The sequence below is a fragment of the Cervus canadensis genome, chromosome 3, assembly GCF_019320065.1.
Source record: "Cervus canadensis isolate Bull #8, Minnesota chromosome 3, ASM1932006v1, whole genome shotgun sequence".
Classification (NCBI taxonomy): domain Eukaryota; kingdom Metazoa; phylum Chordata; class Mammalia; order Artiodactyla; family Cervidae; genus Cervus; species Cervus canadensis.
In genome coordinates, this window is record NC_057388.1 from 52,360,798 (window position 1) to 52,374,426 (window position 13,629).

Below are 13,629 nucleotides of genomic sequence, written 5' to 3' on the forward strand. Positions count from 1 at the left end.
GCTGGAATCAAGATTGCTAGGAGAAGTATCAGCAACCTCAGATATACAGATGGTACCACTCTAATGGCAGAAAGTGAAGAGGAACCAGAGTCTCTTAATGAGGGTAAAAGAAGGAGAGTGAAAAGGCTGGCTTGAAACTCAGCATTCAAAAAACTAAGATCACTACAGACAGTGACTGCAGCCATGAAATTAAAAGACGCTTATTCCTTGGAAGAAAAGCTATGACAAACCTAGACAGTGTATTAAAAAGCAGAGATATCACTTTGCTGACAAAGGTTGGGATAGAGAAAGCTATGTTTTTTCCGGTAGTCATACATGGATACGAGAGTTGGTCCATAAAGAAGGCTGAGCACTAAAGAATTGTTGCTTTCAAATTATGGTGTTGGAGAAGATTCTTGAGTCCCTTGTATTGCAGGGCAATAAAACCAGGGAATCCTAAAGAAAATCAACCCTGAATATTCATTGGAAGGATTGTTGCTGAAGCTCCAATACTTTGACCACCTGATGCAAAGAGCCAACTCATTGGAAAAGACCCTGATGCTGGGAAAGATTGAAGGCAAAGGGAGAAGGGGGTGATATAAGATGAGATGATTAGATAGCATCACTGAATAATGGACATGAATTTGAACAAACTCTGTGAGATAGTGGACGACAGAGGAGCCTGGCATGCTATAGTCTGTGGGGTTGCAACCATACATGACTTAGGAACTGAACCTCAACAACTGAAGGAGATCTTGTTTGCTTGCATATTTTGGCAGTTATGAATAAATGCTATAAACACTCATGTGCAGGGTGTTGTGTGGAAATAAGTGTTCCTTTTTGGTAAATACCACAAAACCCGATTGCTGGATTATATGGGAAGAATATATTTAGTTTTGTAAGAAGCTACCGACTATCTTCCAAAGTGACTGTACTGTTTTGCGTTCCCACTAGCAGTGAATGAGAGTTTTGTTCCACATCTTCACCAGCATTCGGTGTTGTTAGTGTTCTGGATTTTGGTCATTCTAATAAGGTATTGTATCTCATTGCTATTTTAATTTGCATTTATTTCTCCAATGATATATGACATGGAGCATCTTTTCTTGAGCTTATTTGAAATTTATATACCTTCTTTACTGTGGTGTCCGTTTAGGTCTTTTGCCCATTTTTTAATCAGGTTGTTTATGTTCTTAATGTTGAGTTTCAAGAATTCTTTGTATATTTTGGATAACAGTCCTTTATTAGATATATCTTTTTTTTTATTAGATATATCTTTTGCAGATATTTTCTTCTAGTCTATGACTTGTCTTCTCATTCTCTTGGCATTGTCTTTTGCAGAGCAGAAGTTTTTTTATTTTAGTGAAGTCTAGCTTCTCAGTTTTTTCTTTTATAGATTGTGACTTGCATTTGACCATGACTTTTTAGATACAACATCCAAAGTCATCTAGATTTTCTCCTGGAAATTTACAAAACTCTCTGACGAGTTTTATAGTTTTGTGTTTTACATTTAGGTCTGTAATCCATTTGGAGTTAATTTTGTGAAGGTTGTATTGTCTGTGTCTAGGTTCATTTTTGGTATTCAGTATCGAGTTTCATGCTTTTGAACTGTGGTGTTGGAGGAAACTCTTGAGAGTCCCTTGGACTGCAAGGAGATCCAGCCAGTCCATCCTAAAGGAGATCAGTCCTGAATATTCACTGGAAGAACTGATGCTGAAGCTGAAACTCCAATACTTTGACCACCTGATGCGAAGAACTGACATTGGAAAAGACCCTGATGCTGGGAAAGATTGAGGGCAGGAGGAGAAGGGGACAACAGAGGATGAGATGGTTGGATGGCATCACTGACTCGATGGACATGGGTTTGGGTGGACTCTGGGAGTTGGTGATGGACAGGGAGGCCTGGTGTGCTGTGGTTCATGGGGTTGCAAAGAGTCGGAGACGACTGAGCGACTGAACTGAATTGAACTGATCCAGTTTCAGCATTACTGAGATACATTATTGCACCTTCCTCTTTTACATAGTCCTCATCTGACTCTGTAGTTGGATAATTCCAAAGCCAACTCAGTTGGCCTCAGATTTCTATCTCCAAATTACATATATAATTAGGTACTATTCCTATTTCCTAGTTATGCCATAGGTATGAGCTGTGTGTGCTCTTATCCTAATGATTTGTATATTTTTTGGAACTTGTGTATGGAGATTGGTATTTAGATAGTGGTTATTATCCTGTGAGTATCTGGAATCCTAGCCCTTTAAGTATTTTGCAGTCCAGCTTCTAGGTAATTATGAGACTGAGCCATATAAATTTGGTTCAGTTTTGCAGTGTTTGTGGATCAAGAACTATTGAATATCAGCAATTCTGTATGGTTCCACCTGATAGAAAGGTAAGCAATCTTTTTACCCTTGTGTATATGATAAAGGTATTATTTTTAGTATTAATTCCAAGGTTTTAAGGCTGTATTTAGTTAACCCTGCAGAGGTTTAATTAACATACAATAAAATACACCCGTTTTAGTGTACAGTTCAGTGAGTGCTGACAGTTGTTTACACTTACGCACCACCACCATGTCAAGATATAGAACTTCTCCATCACTCTGAAAAGCTCTAATATATACCTTTGTAGTCAGCCTCACCCCCCACTCCAAGAAACCAGTAGATCACTTCTGTCATTAGGTTAGATTTCTAAAGCCCACATTCCTACATTGGCCTGTCAGTCTTTCATGATCTGAAGTTTGCTTATCTCTCCAAGTGTCACCTGGCTATCATTCCTCTCTTTGGCCTTTTCATTTATGAGTCCATCAGTGCATTCTCTGCCTGGCAGTTTAAATTTCACATGCCTTGAAGTGATGTCTGTCTCTGCAGAATCCATGATGCTTTTCTCTTCCTTGACTTTGCTCATGCTGTTCTCTACCAGGAAAGGACTTTCCTCCTTAACTACCGTTCTTCCTAGCCTGATTTATTCCTACTCATCTTCCTAAAATCAGCTTTTATACTACTGATTTTAGACTGAATGATAGGTATTTATAAATTGTATTTTCTTTATTATATAACTGTCTCCTTGACTAGTTTGAGCTCCTTGAAAGCAGCAGTGTCTTTTTCAATTTGCTTTCCTATCACCTGTGTGCCCGGCACATGATAGGTAGTTAATAAATGTTTGATTAATGATAAATGAGTTTCAACTCTTGTATATAATTTGAGTTAAAATTAAATCTCCATAGGATCAGTTGAAGACATCTTTAGTAGATATTTAGGCAAACCGAAATTGAGCTAATAGTATTTTTTTAAGTGTGAGGAGAAATGGGCACAGTTTCCTTAGACACCATAGTTGTACTTGCAAAAATTAGTTTTAAAGTACTTTTTCAGTTCTTGTCTAGCCATGTGTTTATGGAACTGTACCAGGCAGTGTCTGTGGACTAAAATAGTCCATCTTTGTTCAGAGAATGAGCTATATGGAGTAATAATGGTTTGAAGTGAAGTGTAATGAAGTTGCTCAGTCGTGTCTGACTCTTTGCAACCCCATGGACTGTAGCCTGTCAGGCTCCTCCGTCCATGGGATTTTCCAGGCAAGAATACTGGAGTGGGTTGCCATTTCCTTCTCCAGGGGATCTTCCCGACCCAGGGATTGAACCCCGGTCTCCAGCATTGTAGGCAGATGCTTTACCGTCTGAGCCACCTTTAAGACTCTGTAAAGAAAGATTTGTTTAGCTTCCATTCACATTCACTTTAAACTTTGATAAGTATATCAGTTAATTGTTTAATTGTGTGTCTCCTGTCATGTAATAAGCTCAAGGGCCAGAGGCAGATCACAGCAGTCTTTTTTTCCTTTAAGTTTCTTGTCTTTAATAGCTAGTGAATATCTTGAATTGATTCTGTGGTTCATATTTATTGCCTTGTTACATACCTAGGCATGGTACCGTACTATATTCATACTAAAATTGTATTGTGTATTAGTCACTCAGTCGTGTCTAACTCTTTACGACCCCGTGGACAGTAGCCCACTATGCTCCTCTGTCCACGGATTCTCCAAGCAAGAATACTGGAGTGGGTTGCCATTTCCGTCTCCAAAATTGTATTAGGTATGAAGAAAATCATTTAATATTTAATGTTAATACCAGTCATTAGTGTCTGATTCTAGATAACAACCTGATAATGGGCTTATATTTTCCAATATATCTTGGAAAATCTGCATTTTAATATTCATTTATATTATAAAAATTGGGACAAACAGTAATGGTCTCTTGATGGGTAGGAATAATTTCCAGGTATTATAAAAATCACTATTATATTTCAAACCTTTGATCTTTCTGAATGCATACCTTTATAATATGATACTATTTTTACCTGACCTAGATTTTTATGCTCTTCTTTCTATGTTGGCAACCTGATTTTGTGACTTTGTTTTTATAAACTAGGAGGGATCTGAAAAACAGCTGTGCTACCAGCAGAGCTGGCTCAGAATTAACTGTGACTACTGTTCTTTTTGAATGTGTCACTGTAGAGCAGAGTTATCTAAGCTTTTCTGGAGGAACTTATGTTTTAGGTAAGAATAAAGTTCAGCAAAACATATAGGTATTATGCTTCTGGGTAAACACTTCTAATTTATTAAACATAATCTATGATCATGCTTTGTTGTATGGTAATTTAAAAAATTTGAAAGTGCTACAGGTACTCAAACTTAACCTCTGTGTGACATTTTAAAAATACGAAACTATAATTTAAAAATTTCCCATTTTTATTAATAAAGGGTAATGTTTGTCCATTTTAATTTTACATCTATACCTATTGTTTAAAATATAACTTTATTTTGTAGTGTGTGCAGAGAATATTTCCAAAATGGTGGGAAGAGAAAAGCACTTGAAAAAGATGAGAAAAGAGCTGTACTCGGCACTAAGACCACTCCAGCCTTAAACACGCACGAATCTTCTAAACTTGAAGGTCCTTTAACCAACCTCAGCTTTACAAACCCTGAGTTTATAACTGAGTAAGTACCTCTGTGCTAATAATGTAAGATAATGGTTTACAACAGGGAGTGGGCAGTTTGCTTCTCTGGCAGTGTTAGCTTGAGAAATGTAAATTTGTAATACTGTTACACAGGAAAATAGCATAAACTTTGAAGGGACATCTGGGAAACTAATAGTTCCATAGCATAGACTGGTCTTACTAAAAATGAGAAAGAATCATTCATTAAATGTTATAATAATTATTTTTATGGTAATAGAAAATATCAAAACAGCAAAATCCAGTTAAATTTAAAGTGGCTGTCCAGTACAAAGAAATCACAAATAAAGAACTGATAGATGATGATGATGATGATTGGGCTTCTGTGCTGGTTCAGCTGGTAAAGAATCTGCCTACAATGCAGGAGACCCAGGTTCGATTCCTAGGTTGGGAAGATGCCCTGGAGAAGGGAATGTCTACCCACTCCATTATTCTTGCCTGGAGAAATCCATGGACAGGAGAGCCTGGCAGGCCACAGTCCATGGGGTTGCAAAGAGTTGGACATGATTGAGTGACTAACAGATAGATTATTAATAGAATTAATTGCCATTATTTTATTGTCAATATAAAAACCTGCCTGCTGGTAATATATATGCATATAGGCACAAACTTTACTTAATAAATACATGAGTATTTTCCCAGTTTTATTGAGATACAATCAACATATAGGGTCTTCCGTGGTGGCTCAATGGTAAAGAATCCACCTGCAATGCAGGAGAAATGTGGGTTCAACCCCTGGGTCTGGGAGATCCCCTGGGGAAGGATAGACAAACCAACTCCAGTATTTTTGCCTGGGAAACCCCAAGGACAGAGGAGCCTGACAGGCTACAGTCCATGAGGTCACAAGAGTTAAGACATGACTTAGCGACTAAACCACCACCACCAGTCGACATGTAACATTGTTTAAGACATACAACAAAATGATTTAATGTGTATATAATGTAAAAGGATTACCAGAGTGAGTTTAGTTAACCATACCTTATCTCACCTAATTACCCTTTTTTCCTTATGAGAACTTTTAATTCAGTTATCAAATATTCAATATACTAATGTTAACTATAGTCACCATGCTGGACATTATATCTCCAGAACTTAATTGGAAATACCTTTCACCCAATCTCCTACCTTCAAATCCTTAGCTCTGACAATCACAAATCTGATTTCTGTTCCTATGAGCTTGATTTTCTTTGATTCTACATAGAAGATCATATAGTATTTATCTTTTCATGTCTGACTTCACTTAGTGTAATGACCAAGGTCCATCTGTATTCTTGAAAATGGCAAGATCCCCCCCGCTTTTTTTATGGCTAAGTAGTATTTCACTGTGTATTCAATACAATTAATTACTAATAATATTAAAATTATTTATATATTGTAGTATCAGAATAAGTTTGTGGAATCAAGTAATATTTTATTACTCCCTTAAAATAATTCTAGAAACATTCCTGACAGACACTGGAGGCTAACCATGGAAATTAAATTAGCCTCTTAAAACAGTTACACACCTGTCATTATCAACATAACATATCCTTTGGTTATTTTGATTTTTTACCATGTTGAAATATTCTCTAGTTGGGTACTTTTTTTTTGCTTAGTCGCTCAGTCGTGTGATTCTTTGCAGTCCCATGGACTATAGCCCACCAGGCTCGTCTGTCCATGGGGATTCTCCAGACAAGAATACTGGAGTGAGTTGCTGTGCCCTTCTCCAGGGGATCTTCTCAACTCAGGGATTGGACCCAGGTCTCCCACACTGCAGGTGGATTCTTTACCATCTGAGCCACCAGGAAAGCCCAGTTAGGTATAAACAGTTTCACTAAAAAATTAACATATGTTTGATTAATTCTGTAGGAAAAGATCTTTACCTTTATTCAGAGGTTACTACAAAGCTTACAAAGCATAATGAGTTGCTAAACAGCTTATACCTCAGGTATTCATTCTTAAGTATTTTAAAAAATACTGACCAGTGTAAGAAATTACAGGGACTACCCTCATGGTCCAGTGGTTAAGTCTTTGCGCTTCCTACACAAGGGACATGGGTTCAATCCCTGGTTGGGAAACTAAGATCCCATATTCCACATGATGTGGCAAAAAAAAAAAAAGAGAAAGAAATTGTATAGTTACATGACTACCAAAAAACAGGTACATGTGGAAAATATGAATCTTAGCATTTTTATATGGTTCTTTATTACAGGCTCTGTTTCATTGTTGAGATAACCCTGTTTGTTACATTGTTGTCATATTTTCCTTTAATTCTTTAAACATGGTTTCTTTGAATTTTTTGAGCATTTCTGTAATAGCTGATTTGAGGTCTTGGCTAAAGACAGCATTTGGGCTCACTCAGAATCTTTCTATTTACTGCCATTATTCTAGAATTTGGATTACACTTTCCTGTTTTTTCTGCATGTCTCATCATGTTTTGTTGAAAACTGTCCAATATATTTTTGATAATTTGTTATAGGAACTCTTGTTTGGATTTTTCCCTCAAGGAAGATGGGTAGTGATGGTTTTTTTGGTAGTCTGCCTGTACTTAGTTTGTGGGGTCTGTTTCCCTGGTAGTTTGTACATTACTATTTTTAATTTTTTAGGCTGGTTTGCTAGGGTTGCAACTGTGTCTAGACAGATTAGGGGTTGATGGTAAGTCAGAAGTTGTGCTCAAACACCTCTCTAAACCTGTGAGGCCTCCAGCCTTTGCCAGTGAATGTGTGTTGATTTGGGAGTACATTTAAAATTAAGGCAGTTTTCAAGTCTGCCTCACCTTTTGCTTTCCGTCAGGCCCTCATGGGTCTCCCGTATATGTTCATCTAGCCTCCCAACCAGCCAAGACTATGTGTAGAGTTTCTGTAGCCCCTCTGTGTCTCTCTCATTTCCGGAATCTTTGTGGAATTTCTGAATTTCTGACCAGCCTTCCAGGCTACAGTTCAGGCCAACCAAAACTGCAACCTGAAGCTAGCATAGCTGCTTACATTCCCTGTTTGTTCCTTACCAAGTCTGATACTTAATTCTGTGTGTGCTTTTCACTCTTCACTCAAAACCCCTTTAACCCCTTCCAGAAGTGAAGTTGCTCTTTTTCACAGCCAGCCCTATCCTCGAAGAATTTCCATACCAACTGAGCAAACGGTGAAGGTAATGAGAGTGGCTTCAGGCAAAGGCACCACAAATCCCCACTGTTGTTAACCAAGATTCAGCTAGTTTTCATGAATTAACATTTAGCAACACATTTGTGTATGTTTGAGCCCTCAAGTGGTTGTTTTTCATGATTGTGTTCTTTGTTACAGTTGTTTCTTGAAGAGTATATTTGCCAGCCTCTCCCTTGCTATAGTCAAATGTCAGTCTCTGGTTTAATTTTAAAGGAAAAAAAATAGTTTTAAGTATTCAAAAGAAATATGATTGTTTATATGTCATTGTTTAACTATTAATGTCATTGTGTAACTATTGATTGTTTTAATTATTGAAGTTAAGCATTGAAACATCTTAGCCTAAGATGGCTAGGTTTAGATTTTCTTCATTCTAGAAACTATTTCATACAGCATCTGGCCCCAGTATGTTCAACTGTACTTATTCTTCCTATTCCTCTTGCTCTTATTGCAGCCTGTATTCTAGTATTATGGAACTATTTAAGTTTCCCTGGTGGTATATGCTTGGTCTCACTGGCAGTTGCAAGTGCAGTATATCCTTTTTCTGATCAACTATTGCTATATTACATTAGGATATATTTGAAATATCTTCCATTTCAGAATTTAACTTGAACTTCTCAAAAGAATTGATACTCTGGCCAATAGCAAACCTTTTTATAGCTCTATTGTAGTACTTATCAGGTTGAATTAAAGTAATTATTGTACATTTTTCTGACTCCAAATGAAATAAGATCACAGTATGAAAATGTGGAAAAATTATTACTCAATTCTGGTTACATTTAGGTTATATTTCTTTCCAGTCCTTTTAATAGGCCTCATTTCTTACACAATAGAGACCATATAGTATAAAAATTTTTATGTAAACTGCTCTTCCTATGCTATTGAAACAATCATTCTGCATATTTTATCATAATCTACCACTGTATGCATCTAAATATAAAATGATACTCAGTACAAAATAATACTCAGTTTTCCCAAAGAGAATCTCTGCTCTCTTATACATAACACTTTCAGAGAGGTAGATGAAATAGTCAAAGGTCAGATGTTTACTCTATTTATAGATATTACTGTAGGATGATATGCATTTATTGCTATCTGAATCTGTTTGACTTGTGATTTTGCATAGCAAGCGTAGATGTGCTCAGTCGTGTCTGATTCTTTGTGACCCCATGGATTATAGCCAGGCTACTCTGTCCATGGAATTTTCCAGGCAAGAATACTGGAATGGGTTGGGATTTTCTCCTGCTAGGGATTTTCCCCACCCAGGGCTTGAACCTGCATCCCTTGTGTCTCCTGCATTAGTAGGTGGACTCTCTATCACTGTGCTACTTGCAAATGTAGATAGCAAAGGTTATCTTTTTCCTGGTCTTATCCCAGAATAAAGTCATTTTGATTTCTGGGTTCAGATAAGTTCTCACATAGCAAAAATACCTTTGATCTTTTTTCACTTACATTTTATGAAGACCGAAAATTTATTATTGCTAGAGTCACTTTTAAAATAGCATCTATAGCTCAGAATTGAGATGTTACTTTTTGAATTTTATCCCAAGCCCCAATTACTGCCGTTCCTTCTAATAGTAAGATAGCTGTGTCCCAACCCTCCTTCATCTTGTACATATATACTTGTAAATGATATGAAATAAGTACTTTGCTGCCTTTTAAAAAGTTTGGTTGTTTTTTTCAAAACATTTACCAAATAAACCATATTCTGGGCTATAAAACACACCTTAACAAATTTAGAAAGATTTGAGTTATACAGGGTATTCTCTCAGACCACAATAGAATTAAACTATAAATCAATAACAATGAGAGCTAGAAGGGCCCAAAATGTTTGTAGACTATCTAATTAGCATATGTGTCAAATAAAAAGTCACAGTAGAAATTTTTAAATATTGATACTTTGGATTAAATGAAAATGCTTCTTATCACAATTGAAGAGCTGTAGTGAAAGCAGGCTTAGAGGGAAATTTTTAACATTGAAGCATATATTAGAAAAGAAGAAAGATGTAAAATCAGTAGTGTAAGCTTCTATCTTAGGAAACTAGGAAAACAAGACCAAATTAAATCTAAAGTAAGAGGAAAAGAAATAATGAAAATTAGAACAGAAACTAATGAAATCTGAAAACAGGGAAACCACAGAGAAAATCAGTGGAACTGAAAGCTGGTTCTCTGAAGGGCAGTAAAACTGATAAACCTCTGGTCAAACTAACCAAGAAACAAAAGACAAATTACTAACATTAAAAATGAAAGAAAGCTATCACTACTGATACCATGGACAGTTAAAGGATAATATAGAAATATTATAAATAACTATGCCCACAAATTTGATAACTTAGATGAAATGGATATGACTGTATGTATAAAAAATGATGACCCAAAATTCTTTTTGGAGGGCTTCTTCAACTAAATGTGCTGTTGGTAAGATAGAAAGCATTCCCCCCAAATTCTGTTAAACTCAGTTTAAGATTTTTATTATAGTTCTGTATATTATGCCCTCAATAGATAGTAAATTAAAGATTTACTATCTAAAACAATTTCTTTATTATCTTAGTAATTAGAATTGAATCTAATTTGATCTAATAAAGATATAAAGCTAGTTAGACTTATGTAGAATTATAGAAAAGTAATTTAGAAAATAGGGTCTTTGGTGTTTTAACTAACAATTTACCATTTTCTAGTGAGTTACCTAAAAACCTAGTAAAACTCATCCTAAAATATCCGTGAATGTTATTCATTTTATGGGGGTGGCAGAGGCATGTCCTATTACCTGTTTTATAATTCTTAATGATAATTTAGTGGTTATTAACAATCAACGGTGGTGTTGGAGAAGACTCTTGAGAGTCCCTTAGATTGCAAGGAGATCCAACCAGTCCATCCTAAAGGAGATCAGTCCTGAGTGTTCATTGGAAGGACTGATGCTGAAGCTGAAACTCCAATACTTTGGCCACCTCATGCGAAGAGTTGGCTCATTGGAAAAGACCCTGATGCTGGGAGGGATTGGGGGCAGGAGGAGAAGGGGACGACAGAGGATGAGATGGCTGGATGGCATCACCGACTCGATGGGCATGAGTTTGAGTAAACTCCAAGAGTTGGTGGTGGACAGGGAGGCCTGGCGTGCTGTTGATTCATGGGGTCGCAAAAAGTCGGACACGACTGAGCGACTGAACTAAATTGAACTGAGCAATCAACTTCTTCCATTTCTTCTCTTTATCTTTTAAAAAAAAGTCTTCATCTTAATACATGTACTATATAAGGACATGTCCTTTTATCAGTCCATTTCTTGTCTATTCTTAATATTAGATTGGTGCAAAAGTAATTGTGGTTTTGCATTGTTGAACTTTGCTGTGTGATATTGGAATACATTCTTAAATAAATGTGATTGTGTTATATGTCATTTTAATTCACATTTCTCACTTTATGTTTTTTTGCTAATGACTTGTTACTTGCTGTTTATTTAATATGTATTTTAGACTAGGGAAATGATGTTAGACAAAAAGCAAATTCCAGTGATTTTCTTATTAGAGTTCAAAATGGGTTGTAAAGCAGTGGAGACAACTCCTAATATCAACAGCATGTTTGGCCCAGGAACTGCTAACGAATAAACATACAGTGCAGTGGTGGTTCAAGAAGTTTTGCAAAGGAGATGACAGCCTTGAAGATGAGAAGCGTAGTGGTCATCTACTGGAAATTGACAACAACCAATTGAGAGGATCATCGAAGCTGATCTTACAACTACATGAGAGGTTGCCCAAGAACTCAGCGTCAACCTTTCTAGAGTCATTCCTCATTTGAAGCAAATTGGAAATGTGAAAAAGCTTGATAAGTGGGTACCTCATGAGCTGACTACAAATCAAAAAAGTTGTCATTTTGAAGTGTCATCTTCTCTTATTCTGTGCAGCAACAAAGATCGGATTGTGACGTGCAATGAAAAGTGGATGTTATACAACCAGCAAGAACCAGCTCAGTCATCAGACCGAGAAGAAGCTCCAAATCCCTTCCCAAAGCTAAACTTGCACCAAAAAAAGATCAGGGTCATTGTGTAGTGGTCTCCTGCCCATGTGACTCACTGCAGCTTTCTGAATCCCGGCAAAACAATTACATCTGAGAAGTTGTTCAGCAAATCAATGAGATGCACTGAAAACTGCAAAGCTTGCAGCCAGCTTTGGTCAACAAAAAGGGCCTCATTCTTCTCCATGACCATGCCCAACCGCGTGACAACCAGTGCTTCAAAAGTTGAACAAATGGGGCTGTGAAGTTTTGCCTCATCCTCCATATTCACCTGATCTCTCATCAGCTGACTACCACTTCTTCAGTCATCTCGACAATGTTTTTTAGGGAACATGCTTCCAGAACCAGCAGGAGCCCGAAAATGCTTTCCAAGAGTTCATTGAATCCCAGAGGACAGATTTTTATGCTGTAGGAATAAACTTATTTCTCATTGGCAAAAATTAGTTGACTGTAATTTAATTGTTCCTATTTTGATTAATAAAGATGTGTTTGAGCCTAGTTATAATGATCTAAAATTCAAAGTCCAAAAGCACAATTACTTTTTCATCCAAAAGCACAATTACTTTTTCACCAACCTAATAGCAGTGCATCCCCTTTTTTCCCTCTTAAATGTGGTTCCTGTATTCTCTACTCTTCATTTTCATATCATCCCCTGGCAGCTTAATTTATTTCCATGATTTTGGTTACCATGTATATGCTGATGATACCAAATCTGTATTTCCAGTTCAGAGCTCTGATCTGATCTTCACATATCTAGGTGCCTGGTAAACTTACCTGGTTGTGTTTTTGCCTGTGAGATACCTTTACATCATGAGCAAGCTAATATTCTCCTCTTTTCTACTGAATCACCCAAATTTGTTCCTCTTCTAGTATTCCCTGGTTCATTAAATGTGTTTGTATGCCTAAGCGAGAAACGTAAAGATTTTTTTCTTGACTCCTTCACTATCTCAAGGCTTCCCTGGTAGCTCAGCTGGTAAAGATTCTGCCTGCAATGCAGGAGACCCTGGTTCGATTCCTGGGTGGGGAAAATCCCCTGGAGGAGGACAGGGCAAACCACTCTGGTATTCTTGCCTGGAGAATCTTCATGGACAGAGGAGCCTGGTGGGCTGCAGTCCATGGGGTCACAAAGAGTTGTACATGACTGAGCGACTAAGCACAGCACAGTGCAAGTTTAACAACAGTTCTCTGTATCAATGAGTTACTTCAATGGAGTTATTTACCTATTGTTGTAATAAAGCCTGTGAGATACCTTTGTATCATGAGCAAGCTAATATTTTCCCCTTTACTACTGAATCACCCAAATTTGTTCCTCTTCCAGTGTTCCCTTTTTCATTAAATGCTTCTGTATGCCAAAGGTCGAAACTTAAAGATTTATTCTTGACTCCTTCCCTGTCTCTCCCACATCTAGTTTATCACCAAGTCCTATTATCGTTTCCAGGTTATCAATATCATTTCAGTCTGCCTACCCCTCTGTGTCCTCTTCTCCCACCAGGGCAATTACAATAGACTC

The 13,629-nt window shown here is 37.0% G+C and overlaps 1 protein-coding gene across 2 annotated transcripts in view; it reads left to right on the plus strand.

Moving 5' to 3' along the window:
• Nucleotides 1–13,629, plus strand: part of BMT2 (base methyltransferase of 25S rRNA 2 homolog) — a 77,598-nt gene that overhangs the window by 24,446 nt on the left and 39,523 nt on the right. For both annotated transcript variants that reach the window (XM_043463156.1, XM_043463157.1), the window contains one exon: nucleotides 4,790–4,960. In XM_043463156.1, coding sequence (XP_043319091.1) covers nucleotides 4,790–4,960 — 171 coding nt within the window. The remainder of the gene's footprint in view (nucleotides 1–4,789; nucleotides 4,961–13,629) is intronic.